The sequence below is a fragment of the Phyllobates terribilis genome, unplaced genomic scaffold (genome assembly GCF_046119375.1).
Source record: "Phyllobates terribilis strain yellow unplaced genomic scaffold, ASM4611937v1 Scaffold_2__4_contigs__length_985480577, whole genome shotgun sequence".
NCBI classification, from domain to species: Eukaryota; Metazoa; Chordata; class Amphibia; order Anura; family Dendrobatidae; genus Phyllobates; species Phyllobates terribilis.
Genome location: NW_027362762.1, coordinates 944,793,916 through 944,813,019, shown reverse-complemented (window position 1 = coordinate 944,813,019; position 19,104 = coordinate 944,793,916). Strand labels below are relative to the sequence as shown.

General features: G+C 45.0%; 1 protein-coding gene across 1 annotated transcript in view; it reads right to left on the bottom strand.

The window, feature by feature from the left end:
- Positions 1-476: 476 nt before the first annotated feature.
- Positions 477-19,104, bottom strand: part of LOC141238891 (uncharacterized) — a 63,912-nt gene continuing 45,284 nt past the window's right edge. The window contains exons 10-16 of the mRNA XM_073668488.1: positions 15,455-15,595; positions 14,962-15,102; positions 10,296-10,436; positions 6,392-6,472; positions 4,661-4,773; positions 4,277-4,478; positions 477-1,456 (exon numbers count right to left, since the gene is read on the bottom strand). Coding sequence (XP_073524589.1) covers positions 1,257-1,456; positions 4,277-4,478; positions 4,661-4,773; positions 6,392-6,472; positions 10,296-10,436; positions 14,962-15,102; positions 15,455-15,595 — 1,019 coding nt within the window. The 3' untranslated portion in view covers positions 477-1,256. The remainder of the gene's footprint in view (positions 1,457-4,276; positions 4,479-4,660; positions 4,774-6,391; positions 6,473-10,295; positions 10,437-14,961; positions 15,103-15,454; positions 15,596-19,104) is intronic.

The window sequence follows — 19,104 nt, the reverse complement described above, 5'->3', positions numbered from 1 at the left end:
TGACACCCAGATCTACCTCTCTGGCCCAGACGTCACCTCTCTGCTGTCCAGAATCCCAGCGTGTCTGTCAGCCATATCCTCCTCCTTCTCCTCCCGCTATCTCAAGCTCAATGTGTACAAAACTGAACTCATTATCTTTCCCCCATCTTGCATAGCTTTCCCACCTGATCTTTCTATCACAATAAATGACATCACACTTTCCCCTGTAACGGCAATCCGCTGCCTCGGAGTAACCCTTGACTCTGCCCTGTCCTTCAAACCCCACACCCAAGCTCTCGCCACCTCCTGTCGCCTCCAGCTCAAAAATATTTCCAGAATCCGTCCTTTCCTCAACCCTCAATCTACTAAACTGCTTGTGCATGCCCTCATCATCTCCCGCCTCGACTATTGCAACATCCTCCTCTGTGGCCTCCCTGCTAACACTCTCACACCCCTCCACTCTGATTACCAATAAACAAGTCGGTAGAAACTACTCGTTAATAAAAAATAATCTGTTTATTGTCTTCAGCTTAAATAGCATCATAATAAATAATAAAAAGTATACATATTATTTCTTTCTGCATTACACAGTATAAACACGGCCTTATAACATCATACACATATACATACACCATATATGGCCCCTAAGGGTTACTTAAAAAAAAATCACGTCATTGATATAAGCCACCCAACCGATCCCAGTGCTGATCCCGGCCAACTATAGAGAATTAATCGACCGTGGAAACGAATGGGAGTTATGGGCTGTGATTTTTGGCACCACCAGGGTAAGATGTAGAACATATACCTTATAATATAAATGCAATCAATGCATATTAATATAATAAAAATACAACATATCTTATATTATCATCATGTAAACCGAGGAGAGCGACATTTGTTCTTTAGGACAATACGAGGATTTTCATCGATCCCTGTATTGATTATTTGGCACATTATTGGCTGATTACGACGACCCCATAATAAGGACACAAATAGAAAAATAGTGCAAAAAAAATAGTTCCAAATATATCACTATAATTAATAATCGGGGTTTCAGGAACTTATATTAAATATCACCGAAACTGTTTATCCCCATTATACAATATATATTTTATAGGATCATAGAAAAATAGAAGGGTTTCATGTATTATCATTGCCATATTCCTTATATACAGTAAATCCCTTTAATCCAGCATCTGAATTATGAAAAGAAATATTACTATATATTATCTCGGAGTAAATCCAGATATATTTGACGACTTAAAGTTCCGTTTTCCCTAAAACTGTTTGTAGGAGGAAGCTATGATGTTCCCCGTAGAGGGCGAGTATTGCCCGGCTCTGTGCTTGGTGTATATCCACAAGGCGGACAACACTACCACTATTAATAAGAAGACCCCCAGCAGGACGGCGATGACGATGGTGGCCGTCCTCCAGCTGCTGTCTTCACTTGGCGTCGTGGCCGGGGTTGTGGTTATCGCTGTAATCAAAGATAAAGATGCGTTAATATCATCAATTGTGTGCAGTAATGTGCAGCATTAATGGATTATTTTAGGTTCTTATAATAATACTTGTGTATGGAGTTTGCTATTAAATTTCCTTTATTAACTTAAAGAAAAAAAAGGCCATCAAAAGCATCAATTTAGCCCAAATCCCTGTTTTAACTGTAATTGACACCAGGTGGCGCTGTTGTGTCGTTATATTAGAAATAATACTTCATGTTGCGCCCGGCAGAGTTTTATCTGTGGGGTATTTTGAAACTGATGTGAGGACAATTGGATTTTATTTGTGTGTTCCTATGGTTTTATTGAGATAAGATGCCCCCAACTTAGTTTGTTAGCTGCTTGTCTCCATGGTAGAATCATTAATAGTATGGCCGATGATCACAGATTAATATTAAATGTTTTCATTTTGATGCTGTATAAGCGAGCATAATAAATAATAATATATAACCGTGTGCTGTAAGCTCCCCCTAGTGGTGGCTGCATGCAGGTATATACAATTTTTTACTACTTGCATAAACCTGTATGCAGTAAGCTCCCCCTAGTGGTGGCTGCACACTGATACATATACAGTTCTTTACTACCTGTATATATCTATTTGTACTGAGCTCCCCTTATTGGTGGCTGCACACGGATATATACATTTGTTTAGTACTAATAGTTTTTTTACTACCTGTATAAATCCATATGCAGTGAGCTCCCTCTAGTGATGGATGTATAAATCTGCATGTAGTGAGATCACCCTAGTGGTGGCTGTATAAATCCATATGCAGTGAGCTCCCCCTAGTGGTGGCTGTATAAATCCATATGCAGTGAGCTCCCCCTAGTGATGGATGTATAAATCTGCATGTAGTGAGATCACCCTAGTGGTGGCTGTATAAATCCATATGCAGTGAGCTCCCCCTAGCGGTGGCTGTATAAATCCATATGCAGTGAGCTCCCCCTAGTGGTGGCTGTATAAATCCATATGCAGTGAGCTCCCCCTAGTGGTGGCTGTATAAATCCATATGTAGTGAGCTCCTCCTTGTGGTGGCTGTATAGATCCATATGCAGTGAGCTCCCCCTAGTGATGGATGTATAAATCTGTATGTAGTGAGCTCCCCTAGTGGTGGCTGTATAAATCTATATGCAGTGAGCTCCCCCTAGTGGTGGCTGTATAAATCCATATGCAGTGAGCTCCCCCTAGTGGTGGCTGTATAAATCCATATGCAGTGAGCTCCCCCTAGTGGTGCCTATATAAATCCATATGCAGTGAGCTCCCCCTAGTGATGGCTGCATGCCGGTATATACCGTTCTTTACTACCTGTATAAATCCATATGCAGTGAGCTCCCCCTAGTGGTGGCTGTATAAATCCATATGTAGCGAGCTCCTCCTTGTGGTGGCTGTATAGATCCATATGCAGTGAGCTCCCCCTAGTGGTGGCTGTATAAATCCATATGCAGTGAGCTTCCCCTAGCGGTGGCTGTATAGATCCATATGCAGTGAGCTCCCCCTAGTGGTGGCTGTATAAATCCATATGCAGTGAGCTTCCCCTAGTGGTGGCTGTATAAATCCATATGCAGTGAGCTCCCCCTAGTGGTGGCTGTATAAATCCATATGCAGTGAGCTCCCCCTAGTGGTGGCTGTATAAATCCATATGCAGTGAGCTCCCCCTAGTGGTGGCTGTATAAATCCATATGCAGTGAGCTTCCCCTAGTGGTGGCTGTATAAATCCATATGCAGTGAGCTCCCCCTAGTGGTGGCTGTATAAATCCATATGCAGTGAGCTCCCCCTAGTGGTGGCTGTATAAATCCATATGCAGTGAGCTCCCCCTAGTGGTGGCTGTATAAATCCATATGCAGTGAGCTCCCCCTAGTGGTGGCTGTATAGATCCATATGTAGTGAGCTCCTCCTTGTGGTGGCTGTATAGATCCATATGCAGTGAGCTTCCCCTAGTGGTGGCTGTATAAATCTGTATGTAGTGAGCTCCCTCTAGTGGTGGCTGTATAAATCCATATGCAGTGAGCTCCCCCTAGCGGTGGCTGTATAAATCCATATGCAGTGAGCTCCCCCTAGTGGTGACTGTATAAATCCATATGCAGTGAACTCCCCCTAGTGGTGGCTGTATAAATCCATATGCAGTGAGCTCCCCCTAGTGGTGGCTGTATAAATCCATATGCAGTGAGCTCCCCCTAGTGGTGGCTGTATAAATCCATATGCAGTGAACTCCCCCTAGTGGTGGCTGTATAGATCCATATGTAGTGAGCTCCTCCTTGTGGTGGCTGTATAGATCCATATGCAGTGAGCTTCCCCTAGTGGTGGCTGTATAAATCTGTATGTAGTGAGCTCCCTTTAGTGGTGGCTGTATAAATCCATATGCAGTGAGCTCCCCCTAGCGGTGGCTGTATAAATCCATATGCAGTGAGCTCCCCCTAGTGGTGGCTGTATAAATCCATATGCAGTGAACTCCCCCTAGTGGTGGCTGTATAGATCCATATGTAGTGAGCTCCTCCTTGTGGTGGCTGTATAGATCTATATGCAGTGAGCTTCCCCTAGTGGTGGCTGTATAAATCCATATGCAGTGAGCTCCCCCTAGTGGTGGCTGTATAAATCCATATGCAGTGAGCTCCCCCTAGTGGTGGCTGTATAAATCCATATGCAGTGAGCTCCCCCTAGTGGTGGCTGTATAAATCCATATGCAGTGAGCTCCCCCTAGTGGTGGCTGTATAAATCCATATGCAGTGAGCTCCCCCTAGTGGTGGTCACATGCAGCTAGATTGCTAATCTGATATCATATGAAGTATAAACATTACTTACGTGACTTTACATTGACTGAGACGTCCGTAGAGAAGATTTCTTGGGAACCATTTCTCAGAGCATTTTCCAGTACAGTCGCGCTAATTGGCGAAGATGAATTTAGGATGGACACAAAGTGGGCGACAATGCTGCCACTGCGGAAGCCCACTATGACAATCTCGAAGCTGCTCTCATTCAGCGCCGCTTTCATGAAATTTGTTAGCTGCAAAGGGAAAATAAAACGTCAGTCCGCATAAGGGGAAACCACAGTCTAGACCACGAGATCCCAATATTCGCCTTAGTCCATATGGATGACACAATGACGCATGCCAATGCAAAATCTCCTACAGGGCCCCCAGCTGTAATGAGTCTTTTGGGGCCATGCTGGTTGTCGCCATTACTTACGTTGCGGGTGAACAGTATGGAGAGATTTCTATGGGCTTCGCTGGCTGGATTATAGTAGTCTTTGGAAAAGGTATAGTTCTTCATCAGGATGACGGTTGGGAATGCCTGTTTACCTGTGGAACGTAGGGAAGGATCATTAGCGATGATGGTGTGGGACACTTAAAGGGGTTTAGAAATCTTCTTCTTGTACACCCTGGTAATATATTCTCTGTTATTATAGGTGGGTCATGTGCTCGGGATCTTCATCGTTTGCGCCATGCTCATCTATGGGAGCCGTTTTTTCTCGGGCAGCATGTTGACCCATGGAGCTTCATTAATCCATCAACACATCAGCTTTTAAAAGTGATTTATGATTCCAGTCTGTGAGACCCAGAGCTCGTCCTATTCTCATCTGTTGGGGATCTGTGTAAAACCGATGATGCAGAGAAGACGGGCTTTCTACTCCAGAGTTTCATCCGTTTTAAACTAATCCATTGTTAAGAGTCAATGGACAAAAACAAAACAAGTCAGAGGAAAAAGAACGGAAGCAACTAGGATAACGAAATTGGATTGTTTCTCTGGGATGGTAACACTCATGGATGTGTAAATCTAGGCTAATACGTCATGGTGGCACTGCAGGGAACTTGAACAGTAAGGGAAGAGTCAGACGGACGTAAAACTTGGACAGGGATCACAACGCAGTGCTCGGACTGGCCGGCGGCTCTCCCGACCCTTTGAATTTCTATGCTACTGTCACGCTAGGATCTAGAAAGCCGCCGGCCAGTCCGAGCACTGCGTTGTGATCCCTATCAGCCTGAGTCTTCCCTTACTGTCAAGTGTCAGTGAAGCCTTCTAATAAGTAGGGGTTGCCCAAAGCGAAGAGCCTAAAGGACCCTTCCTCTACTTACACATCATTTACCTAGTAATACCTCTTAGAGACGAGAGAATCAATTTGTGGCAAATTTGAGATTTAAAAATAAAAATTGAATTCACCAGAATCCAATTTTTTTGCAGATCAAGTCTGTGGGTGGGTGTAATACATAGGACTGCTCTCGGATGACATCCGAGTGCAGACCGACATCCGCGGACACAGACTACAGAGAAGATGGAGAAATTAAGTTCTCTGTCTTCTCCGCACCTATGAATCGGATCACAGTAAACTGACACTCGGATCAAACCTGAGCCGAGTGTCATTACCATAATCAATCCCATTCTCTCGGAAGAGAGAATCATCGCTCATGTGGACGTCCCTTAAGATTCTTTCTAACCATTTTCTGGACAATTAAATTTGCATCAAATTCGGTCAACCCCAATACATTTTAGAATGTAGAAGGGATGGGAAGTGATCGTCCTTGGGAATTTCTAGTGCAACTCTTTGAAGAGTGGTGGTGATGGTCAGCCCCACTTGTCTGTAAGACCCCCGGGACCTTGTACTTATACAGGACAGGTTCCCTGTAGTTGTGGTCATCAGTAAAGTATCCTATCAAAGTTTAAGGAGAAGCTGCAATGGTGCAATTAGCATGGGACATGCTCCGGGGGCTGGGTGCAATAGGCGGGCATGGGAAAATATTAAGAAGGTAACTAAAAGTATGATAAATGCAGATGTAGCAGAGCTGAAATTGTCAGGGAACTGTTTCTTTTGCGGTTAGTAAGTAAAGGTAATAAAGTAGGTTTACATAGAAAACATCCTGTTATAACATTGACAACCTGGGCACCGCTACACAAATAAAAATAGGTGTAGCCGATACTTACTGGCACATATATTGACTTTGGAGGTAAAGCTGCAGGTAGATGCCGAGCAGAGCGTTGAATCGCTATAACAGATGACAGGGTCTGGAAGATAAATGACATGATTGACAGTTGTCATCGATATAATCAGGTCTGTCAGTACTTCGCTTAGTGACATTTGTATAAGCTGGAAGAACAAGTCTGTCTTGTCCACACAGTGCCGAGCACAATACATCACATATAATGACTGGCGTATAATCCCGGCAGGCCGGCGCCAACTTTACAAAGAGATTTAAAGAATTTTTATTCTGCATGTTCATTTACCGGGTCCAAGGAAAGTTGGGCGACAACTAATTTCATAGATTTGTGAATGGGAAATTATCTGATCTGGAGAAAACTACCAAATTACTAACGACTAATCAATGGCAAACAAATTGTTTAGATATTTCACAAATGTTATATTATATATATATATATAAATATATACATATATATATATATATATATATATATATATATATATAGATAGATATATATTCATCTATGCATTCAGGATTCTGGGAAAGCTGGATAATGGAAGTAATATCCACTGACAACAAAGCATATATACATTATGCACACATGTACACATGGTATACACATACACATAGTAAACACCTATATGTGCATTACACACATGTTCACTTTACACATGCATTTACGCATTACGTACACATATACACATTGCACTGGCATATTTAAAGAACACACCTATACAACAGAATATATAAAATATGCACATATACACAACATGCATATATACTGTACATGCATACATTACACACAAATGTACAAATTACATATGTATATTCACATTATGCACACGTATGCACATTGCACACATAAAATATGCATATTACACATGCAAATAAATAGTACACATATACATAGAAAACACACACCTATTTATATATATACAGTATATATATATATATATGTATATATATACACACACATGCATATAGACATTATGCACATATGCACGTTACAAGTTGAAACACATTATACATATGTGTAATTGAAAAGCATAAAATGACCTCAATAAAGGGTATGTAACGATATGCTATGGGGTGAGATGGGACCTCTAGAAGCTGTAGATTCCCCTTTAATCCGAGCATTGTACATGTGATTTTAATATGGGGGTTCTTCCGGGATGTGCTGTGGGAATGTTTGTCATCGTCTTACTGCTAATAGACTCTCACACAAAAATAATATTGACTCAGCTTCACGAGAAGAAAACCTTTTATTATAAGGATAAGTGAATAAGTTCAGATCAAAGCCGGGTGTAGGAGGGTCTCTGGGCCGTGCGGCCCATGCCAGAAGCTCCTACCTGGCACCTAAACGCTGTATATGAAATCCAGCCCGCCATGAAATATCTATGTAACGACTGAGTCCCGACAATCCGCCCTCCTCATGCTCCTATTATCTCATAATCTATGGGACTGATTCATTATTTTTTGCTAAAAAGATAATAATGTAATTGTTATAAAATAATAATATAGTATAATATACTAATATATATTATATATATATAATATACATATATATATTATATATATAATATATATAATATATATATATAATAATGATAATAATTATAAAGGTAAAAATGTAATTTTTCTGCCTAATTTTATTCATTTTCTGCCTCACGCAAGTAAATGTTGCACGTTTCGTGAATTCGTCAGAATTTTAAAATTTGAGCCGATTTTTTTAAAAATGCAGAATTTTCCATTTCTGACATCTTTGAAGTGTAGTTTGGGCAGAAAAAAAATGCATTATTTGTAAAAGTCTGTCGGCATCATTTCTTCTGCTTAAACGACACCCAAAAATAAAGAAAATTGTTAAGATGATCGCAAATATGATTACAAAGAAAATGGTGTGAATTAGGTTAAAAGAAAAAAAAAGTGAGAAATAAGCAGCTATATCATCATTATTACAGTGATATAATCAAGGGGTGTAGATAAAAGAGGTGCAGAAGCAGCTGTGGCCCTGTTTGCGCCGTACTTTCACATGTGAGTGGACATCAGCATTACAAGCGGCACATGGCAGCTGGGCAGCATTGAACCCGGGTTTACTAAAAGGGGAAGTATCTAATTATATATATTTTTAAAGCTCATGTTAGAGACTCAGTTTCCATGACGCGTTTTGTGGGATTCTCGGTGACAGAAAACTTGTAAGGCCTCCACATTGGCCTATAAGAACCAATCAGATTCCAGCTTTCATTTCCCCAGCCCATGTTATAAAATGAAAACTGAGATTTGATTGGTTGCTATAGGCAACACCTCTACCTCATGAGGCCTAGTGTTTTTTTCGTTCACAAAAGCCTCCATTTTCATAACCCCAAAGAATACAGAAAAAAAATGTCATAAACATGGAGTGCCTCACCTTTCATATGAATGATTATTGTCTGTTCATTTACTACAGTAAATCAGATAATCCGCTAATAATCATGCAGCTTAAAATAGTCTAACAATTCCCAGAGAGGTCAAAGGGCAAGGCAGACCCATAATTACCACTAATCATTGCATACATCCTGGGTAGTATCCGGGCTGTTTGTTAAAAACTATAGGTTACGTTCCCACGGGACCTTTCTGGAGTGGAATTTTGACGTTGAATATGTGGCAATGATGTGAATTTTCTGCAAATTTCACCCTTTGCTTAGTTATAAGCCCCTGTACCCCTGATAAAGCCGGATTAAAGGTGAAACATGTTGGGGAGGGAGCTTGACTGATAGGTCAGCTTGTACAATTTAGAAGTATCTTATTAATATGGCGGCCACAGGAATACGCAGCGGATTTTCCACATGCAAAAAATGCACTATATATGGGTAGTGGGAACATACACTAAGGTCTCCTCCTTCACTTACAATTTTTTTTTATAGTTTTTTTATTAAGGCTTCCTTCACTTACATTATTTTTTTTTGTATTATTTTCTGTGTTTTTAGTTGTTTTGGTTTTTTTAACAGTCATTTTTGGTTGCGTTTTTGTCGTTTCCTTTACAACATGCTTTTTATGATGCTTTTTTTAAGTCCTATGGAGAGACCTATATCATATTCCTCAAAAATGGAAAAAATAAAGGCTGGTAAATTTTTTAAGTAATATATTTTTTTCTTTTTTTTTAATAATATGTAAATTGTTGAAAATCAGCCTAAAATTGTAAAATAATATGTTTTAATATATATTATTATTTTATTATTATTATTATTTTTTTTTTTTATATGTATATATATATATATATATATATATTATTTATTTGTATTATTATTATTATTAGTATTATTATTATTAGTATTATTATTATTATTATATATTTTTAGAGCACCATTGATTCCATGGTGCTTCCACGGTGCTGTATATATTCAGCTTTATGATAAATGTTATATCTTCTCCGGTCTCTGGCCATTTTTGGAGTCTTGCATGGCGCCCCTTTATCCGGCGGTATAATACAGCGGCTGACCATGATTGTCTGCCATGACAGACCTTACCGGTGAGCATAGTGGTGATATAACCCCTTTTTTTTTACTGTTTTTGGCTACTTTACACCCATTTATATAATGAGAGATTTTATTGAGCTCTTGGCTGACAACCAATATAGCCACCATTAGCACAGCTACGCGGGTTGTCGACCCAACTTTCCCAAACTCCTGTATAGCAAATCTGCATAAGAGGATAGTTTGTCATTCAGGGGTTGTGGAAAGCTGGGTGACCTCGGCTCTTTTCTATCAATTGTCTATAGGGGAAGGGGCATATTCCAAATTTGAGATATTAAGGACGGGAGGGTAAATGCAGAAATGAACGTTTTCTGATCTGTACTGGTTCGTTCTGCAGAACAGGTTCCCCCGTATGAAGCCCGAAGCAATGAAAATACAGAGATGGCGATCTGCACTCACCGAAACAGTCCCGTCCGGCATTGGAAGGGGTGAGATCCTGAATTCCTGGGTAGCACTGACATTGATAGCTTCCATTAGTGTTGATGCAGGCCGCCAGATTTGAGCACAAGTTAGATTCTGGTAGGGCGCACTCATCTATATCTGCACATGAACATAAAATATAAAACAATGTGAAATAAAAAATAAAAAATGAGATATTGTCATAACCCAGCTGATATCACAATGGGGAAGCTCCAAGAATGGCGTTTCCCTTTAAAGAATAACTAAACTTTTATTGATTTTTATAATTCTGTACAGCATAGAAAGTTATGAAACTTTGCAAATCACTTTATTAGGAAATGTTCTTTATAAATTCGCATGCAAGTGTCTTCCAAACCCCAGCTTTTCCCTAGTCTATTTGCCTACCTTCAGCTACATTGATATCAGACCTGGAGTACAGCTGATGGCAGTGACAGGGTCAGATCAGCACCTATGTCTCTAACTCTGGGGACAAGCGGCTACAGGAGATTATTCTGATAGGCAGAACAATCTCCTACAGATACAGATCAGAGGAGGATACAGGTGCTGATCCTTCCACTGCCAGCATTAGTACTCCAAATCAGTACGTTCTGAAATCAATGCAACTAAAGGCAGGCAAATAAAGTGTTATGTACAAAGTATCATAACTTTCCACACTGGGCAAAATTATAGCATGAAATTAATTAATGCTTTAAGAATAGTTATTAAAGGGGTGGTCCTGTTTTTTTTTTTTTAAAATGAACAGGTAATTTGATAGACAAAAGAGAAACCAATATCTATTAAATCTCCCTGCCTCCGGGGGTCCCTGCCAGATTTGTCCTACGCTTAACATCACACACACACCAGAGCAGCCAATCAGTGATCTCATTTTTGTTCATACAAGTGTGGCACTCCAGGGGTCTGGTTTTCCACAGTAATGTAATGTTATGTCTGAGAGCAGGTGGGAGGTCCTTTGGTCAGGGATCCTGTGCATGCCACACCTCCTGCCCAGTCTTGGGAGGGGAAGAACTTCCCCTGTATAAACCCTGGGCTGAGGCAGGGTTAGTCAGTCAAGGAGAGTAGAGACAGAGAAGCAGCATAGGAAGAAACAGCAGAAGCTCAGTGGGAGCAATATTACTACGAGTCAGGGGCTGGCAGCTGCAGAGCTCGCCCTGACTGAGAAGCTTTCTTACCGGACCCGGCGTCCGAGGCTGTGGGGACTAACTCTTACCCAGCAGCAGAAGCCGACCGGCAGGGGATTTCAGGTCCTCAGGCCCAGAAACCCGAAGGCACGGTCACACGCGTGGGACCAGCACCGCCATCGTGGAGCGGAAGCCATTAGAAGGCCCCGAGTCACCGGCCATACGGGTGAGCACCACACGGTACACTCAGGGACGTGGGCTACTTATATCCGCTTCTAGCAAGGTAGCCAGAAGAGTACAGTCAGTTTGGGAGGCCTACAACTCCGCCTGGCCAGGGGAGATCCCATCTGCTCAAGGACTGACCAGGCCCCGTTCACTAGCAAGTACTCCGGGAGGGTCTATCGTTGTTACCAGTAAAGACCCTGAATTACACCGCACCGTCTCTGAGTGGTTCCTGCTACCCCCATCATCCACATCTGCTGCCCTGAGGCCATACCCCTCCCGTTGGGGGTTATACCATCTACGCTGCACCATCCATCCACCGGCCTCAGCGGACTGTCCTGCAGCGGCAGCTCCATAGCTGCATTCAACGGATGGCGTAGTCATCCTGCATCTTCCGCTGTTACATCGCCGCTCAGTTTGACTCCCTGGGCACGGACCGGGTCACCGCCACGAGACTACAACCCTCAACAGATCCGGCTCCGGGTAAGCTCCCGCGTGCGCAACGCTGCGCGACACAGGCCCAGGGGTGCGTCAACTTTTGGCGTAGTCGGCAGGATTTCGTGCCCGCAACCACCGGGTACTGCGTGCCTGAAAAAGACTGTTCAAACTTACCTGTGGTGAAGATTCCCGCCATCCAGCGCCATCTTCTGCTTCCTTCCCGCCATCGGTGGAGTTTTCCCGCCATCCGGCGCCATCTTCAGCCTTCTTCCCGCCACACGTGGAGTTTTCCCGCCATTGGACGCCATCTTGAGGACGCCGCGCGGGAAGAAGAGGGGCGTGGACTCCGAAAGCGCGCGAGAACTGAAGCCCCGCCTCACGTCCGGACGTTGCGTAAGGTCCTGGAAGGAGCCCAGCAGACGCCGACGTCACAGGAGCGCGACGGAAGGTCCTCAACCCTGACGATCCACTGCGGAGCCGCGGCCTACGGAAGAGGATCATCGCAAGGTAGGCCACGGTCCACTAGGGGGGAGAAGGATGTCGGATACGGAGGAGAGCTTCACCGCTTCAACCCCCGCCAGCGCCACCGCTGCTGCAGTCATGCCTTTCACCATGCCCTATATCCCGGGAGCGGCCTGGCTACCCCAGTACTCAGGGGAGTCACATACCCTGAATGACTTTAAAGAAAAGCTGGATAGCCTCTTCCAGGTGTACCCCCTCACAGAGGAGCAAAAAGTGAGCATCCTGGTGGCCCAACTAACCGGGGCAGCCCAAAGGGGGGTAAAGTCCTGGCCACCTGGGAGGAGGACTGTCGCAGAGATACTAACCCAGCTAACCGAGGAGGAGCTGCAGTACTACCAATACGAGGAAAGCCAAGAGGACCCGGACGGGTCTGAGGACTACCCTCAGGAGGGAGCACAAAGAGGACATAGCTACTGAAGGGAAGTAGCGTGAATAAAGAGCTGTACATAGTTACCCGTTAGGGTACAAGGACTGCTGCTAATTAAAATATGGTCCCCGTTGGGATTAGTGAATTGTTCCCTGTGTGTCCCTATCCCTTACCAGGCTGAGGACTGTGAGCAGCCATCCCCTATCCCTTAACAGGCTGAGGACTGTGAGCAGCCATCCCCTATCCCTTACCAGGCTGAGGACTGTGAGCAGCCAATCCTTATCCCCACTGGCCGAGGACTGAGAGCGGCCATATCCTGTAAATAATTATGTGTTTCTTGTAATTTATAGGAGTCCTTGGTGGATTTACCGGGAATCCTTTGTACAGTTAGTGGAGCGTAACCCAGGATGGACTAAAAGACTGTTAAGGACTCGGGGCAGGACAGACCCCTACCTGGTTACGTCTCCCTGTTTTGGTGAAATGGACACCTTTGTTTCCTTCAAAGACTGCACCCGGTTGCGGACATGCCGTGACCACCTTTATGTGTTTCTTCTTATTGTACTGTTATTGTTGTTATATCTTGTTATGTTTTTCTAAAATATGTTTAGTCCCGGAGTACTAAATTTCACTAGGGGGGAATGTGGCACCCCAGGGGTCTGGTTTTCCACAGTAATGTAATGTTATGTCTGAGAGCAGGTGGGAGGTCCTTTGGTCAGGGATCCTGTGCATGCCACACCTCCTGCCCAGTCTTGGGAGGGGAAGAACTTCCCCTGTATAAACCCTGGGCTGAGGCAGGGTTAGTCAGTCAAGGAGAGTAGAGACAGAGAAGCAGCATAGGAAGAAACAGCAGAAGCTCAGTGGGAGCAATATTACTACGAGTCAGGGGCTGGCAGCTGCAGAGCTCGCCCTGACTGAGAAGCTTTCTTACCGGACCCGGCGTCCGAGGCTGTGGGGACTAACTCTTACCCAACAGCAGAAGCCGACCGGCAGGGGATTTCAGGTCCTCAGGCCCAGAAACCCGAAGGCACGGTCACACGCGTGGGACCAGCACCGCCATCGTGGAGCGGAAGCCATTAGACGGCCCCGAGTCACCGGCCATACGGGTGAGCACCACACGGTACACTCAGGGACGTGGGCTACTTATATCCGCTTCTAGCAAGGTAGCCAGAAGAGTACAGTCAGTTTGGGAGGCCTACAACTCCGCCTGGCCAGGGGAGATCCCATCTGCTCAAGGACTGACCAGGCCCCGTTCACTAGCAAGTACTCCGGGAGGGTCTATCGTTGTTACCAGTAAAGACCCTGAATTACACCGCACCGTCTCTGAGTGGTTCCTGCTACCCCCATCATCCACATCTGCTGCCCTGAGGCCATACCCCTCCCGTTGGGGGTTATACCATCTACGCTGCACCATCCATCCACCGGCCTCAGCGGACTGTCCTGCAGCGGCAGCTCCATAGCTGCATTCAACGGGTGGCGTAGTCGTCCTGCATCTACCGCTGTTACATCGCCGCTCAGTTTGACTCCCTGGGCACGGACCGGGTCACCGCCACGAGACTACAACCCTCAAGAGATCCGGCTCCGGGTAAGCTCCCGCGTGCGCAACGCAGCGCGACACAGGCCCAGGGGCGCGTCACAAGCATTACCACGGAGGTCAATGATTGGCTGCAGTGGTCACATGAAAGGACGTGACATGATCAAGCAATGATGTTCAAGCAAGGATGTAAACAAAGATTCCCAAGAACCTCAGGACCCACAACTGGAAAGGTGGGGGGGAATAAAAGTTTATTTGAAATTTTGTTTTGTTTTTTTTTTGTGCTCTTTTTAACACATTGTCTGCTTTTTAAAACCCAGATTGACCCTTTAAAGGGTAACTCCACCCAATCAGCATCACCTACTATTCTCTGTCTCCTACCATCACAGAGGAGGATTTGAAAAAGCAACTACTGCATATATTGTGTCCTGTAGCGTCTGTACTCACCTACACAGTCCCGCCCAGGGCTGGAGGAGTTGACATCTTGGTATCCTGCTTTGCACTGACATTGATAACTGCCATCATTGTTGGTGCAGGTCGCCAGCTGGGAGCAGTTGTTGGCGCTAGCCGAGGCGCACTCGTCTATATCTGCACATGAACATAAAATGATAACCAATCTGAAATAAAAGATCTGCCAAACTAAAATAAAAATAAGTCGTCTGCCTTCATCTGTATTGATGATGGCAGTGACAGGGTCAGATTAGCACCTGAGTCTCACTAATTCTGGAGAGCCGGGGGAAATAAAAGTTGAGTTTTGTTTTATCCTTATGGGGTTTTTTTGCTCTTTTTAACACATTGCCTTCTTTTTAAAATCCAACCCCTTTAAAGGGTAACTCCACCCAAGCGGCATCACCTACTATTCTCGATCTCCTACCATCACAGAGGAGGATTTGAAGGAGCAAATACTGTATATATTTTGTCCTGTAGTGTCTGTACTCACCTACACAGTCCCGCCCGGGGCTGGAGGGGTTGAGATCTTGGTATCCGGGTTTGCACTGACATTGATAGCTGCCAACAGTGTTGGTGCAGGTCGCCAGCTGGGAGCAGTTGTTGGCGCTTGCCGAGGCGCACTCGTCTATATCTGCACATGAACATAAAATAATAACCAATGTGAAATAAAAAAAAACTGCCATACTAAAATAAAAATTACATATTATCAAAACCCTGCCTGTATCACAATATGGAAATTCCAAGAACAGAGTTTCCCTTTAAAGAGTAATTAAACTTTTATTTTTTTCTGAAACTTTGCTAATCACTTTTTTAGAAAATGTTCTTCATTCCTGTAAAAAAAATAAAATAAAAAATTCCATGTATGTGACTTCCAAACCTCGGCTTTTCCACAGTTTATTCGCCTACCTTCATCTACATTGATATCAGACCTGGAGTACAGATGATGGCAGTCACAGGGTCCGTGCCCACGGTGCATTTTTCAATCCTTTTTGCTGTGTAATTTGTGCAGCGTAAACGCTTGTAAAACGCTTGGTAATCTTTCCCCCATGGTCTCCAATGTCAATCCGCACTTTCAATGCCCATGCTGCGGAATTTTCCGCAGCGTTTTTGATGTGCGGAAAATTCCGCAGCATGTCCATTATTTGTGCGTTTACGCATGCGGAATTGTCTTCTCAATGCAGTAGAAAAACGCAAGGCAATTCCGCAGGTGCAAAACGCTTCAAAAACGCGTGAAAAACGCGTGTCAAATTCTGCACGCGTTTTTCCGGGCAAGGCCATGTAGAAATGAAGCGGAAATTTTCCGCTTCATTTCTGCATCGTTGGGCACATAGCCACAGGGTCAGATTAGCACTCGTGTCTCACTAACTCTGGGGATAAGCGGCTGCAGGAGATTGTTCTGATAAGCAGAATACTCAGAGGAGGAGACAGGTGCTAACACTGTCACTGCCATCATCTGTACTCCAAATGGTTTGCTATCAATGCAGCTAAACCACAGGGGTCTGTACTAGGCCCAATGTTATTTAATATCTTTATTAACGACATAGTCAACGGGATAAATAGTAAAATATCAATATTTGCAGATGACACAAAGTTATGTAAAACAATTAATACAAAAGAGGACAGTGCAGACCTACAGAGGGATTTGGATAAGCTGGGTAGGTGGAGCATTAAATGGCAAATGAGGTTTAACGAGGAGAAATGTAAGGTCATACATATGGGAAGGAAAAATGGAAGTCACCAGTACTCACTGAATGGGAAATCATTGGGGAATTCAGAGATGGAGAAGGACTTGGGCATCTTGATTGATAGCAAACTAAATTGGAGTGCCCAAAGTCAGGCCGCTGCTGTAAGGGCAAACAGGGTAATGGGATGTATCAGAAGAGGTATAGCTGCAAAGGATGAGAACATTGTTCTTCCACTGCACAAAGCACTGGTCAGACCACACTTGGAATACTGTGCTCAGTTATGGGCCCCAATATATAGAAAGGATATAAATGAGCTTGAAAAGGTACAAAGGAGGGCAACAAAATTAATAAAGGGAATGGAGGGACTGCAATACCCAGAGAGGTTGGCAAAACTAGGACTATTCAGCCTGGAAAAGAGAAGGTTGAGGGGGGACATAATAAATGTGTACAAATATGTTAGGGGACAGTATAGAGACCTTGCCAGGGATTTGTTCAAAAGGAGGGATATTACGGTAACAAGAGGGCACTCACTAAGACTGGAAGAGAAAAGGTTTCAGCACCAGCATAGGAAGGGGTTCTTTACGGTAAGAGCAGTGAGAATATGGAATTCACTGAGTGAGGAGACGGTAATGTCGGATTCACTACACCAGTTCAAGCGGGGACTGGATGCATTTCTAGATACCAGGCAGATTTCTGCATATACTTAAAAATAAAATAAAATAGTAGGTTGATACAGGGATTTATTCTGACTGCTGGTTTCAGAGTCGGGAGGGAATTTTTCCTCAGGTGAAGATTGGCCAAATCATTTGGGGTTTTTGCCCTCCTCTGGATCAACTTTAGCAATTACAGAACTAACAGGTCGAACTTGATGGACGCAAGTCTTTATTCGGCTTTACTAACTATGTAACTATGTAAAAACAGGCAAATAGGAATGAAGACAAGTTCCTAAAAAAGTGTTGTTTGAAAAATGTCATAATTGTTTTTGCTGAAGAAAATTATAAAAAAAAAAAATGAAAGTTTAGTTACGCTGTAAGACTGGCTGTTAAAAGGGTGGTCCTGGATTTTTAAAAGAAATTAGCAATAAACTGATAAACAAAAAAAAACAAAAAACAACCAATACCTGATAAATTTCCCTGACTCCGCTGCACTAATGTTTCGGGGTCCCTGACAGATTTGTCCCACGCTTATAACATCACACACATACAGGTGACCACGGAAGCCAATCAGTGGTCTTATGCTGTACACAGGGTCGGTCTGGGCTGGCGGGATACCGGGAAATTTCCCGGTGGGCCCCGCCCCCTGCTGCAGAGTAGAGGGGGGAGAAGAGAACAAAAAAAAACCCTGCGGTTTTAAGGGGCACGGGCCCTTTAAAAGCGCAGGCACAGTGTATGCAGGGACGCGCGCACGCAGCGTTCATTACCTGAACCACCGCGGCGCACGTCCCAGTGAAGCAGCTGAAGCTGCGTGTCTCCCTTCGCCGGCCGGCTTATGACGTCTTCGTCATGCGCCTGCTGTGAAGGAGGCGCGCAACTCAGGAGAAGGAGGACACCGCACGGGATCGCAGGAAGGTAAGAGGTGTGTGTGTGTGTGTGTGTGTGTGTAATGGTCTGGACACACAAGGCGGGGGCCAGCAGGACACACAAGGGGGGGCCCAGCTGGACAGACCCACAAGGGGGGGGCCCAGCTGGACAGACACACAAGGGGGGGCCCAGCTGGACAGACACACAAGGGGGGGCCAAGTTGGACAGACACACAAGGGGAGGGGCCAAGTTGGACAGACACACAAGGGGGGGGCCCAGCTGGACAGACACACAAGGGGGGGCCCAGCTGGACAGACACACAAGGGGGGGCCCAGCTGGACAGACACACAAGGGGGGGCCAAGTTGGACAGACACACAAGGGGAGGGGCCAAGTTGGACAGACACACAAGGGGGGGGCCCAGCTGGACAGACACACAAGGGGGGGCCAAGTTGGACAGACACACAAGGGGGGGGGCCCAGCTGGACAGACACACAAGGGGGGGCCAAGTTGGACAGACACACAAGGGGGGGCCCAGCTGGACAGACACACAAGCGGGGGGGCCCAGCTGGACAGACACACAAGGGGGGGCCCAGCTGGACAGACACACAAGGGGGGGCCCAGCTGGACAGACACACAAGGGGGGGCCAAGTTGGACAGACACACAAGGGGGGGGCCCAGCTGGACAGACACACAAGGGGGGGCCCAGCTGGACAGACACACAAGGGGGGGCCAAGTTGGACAGACACACAAGGGGGGGGCCCAGCTGGACAGACACACAAGGGGGGGCCCAGCTGGACAGACACACAAGGGGGGGCCCAGCTGGACAGACACACGAGGGGGGGCCCAGCTGGACAGACACACGAGGGGGGGCCCAGCTGGACGGACACACGAGGGGGGGCCCAGCTGGACAGACACACGAGGGGGGGCCCAGCTG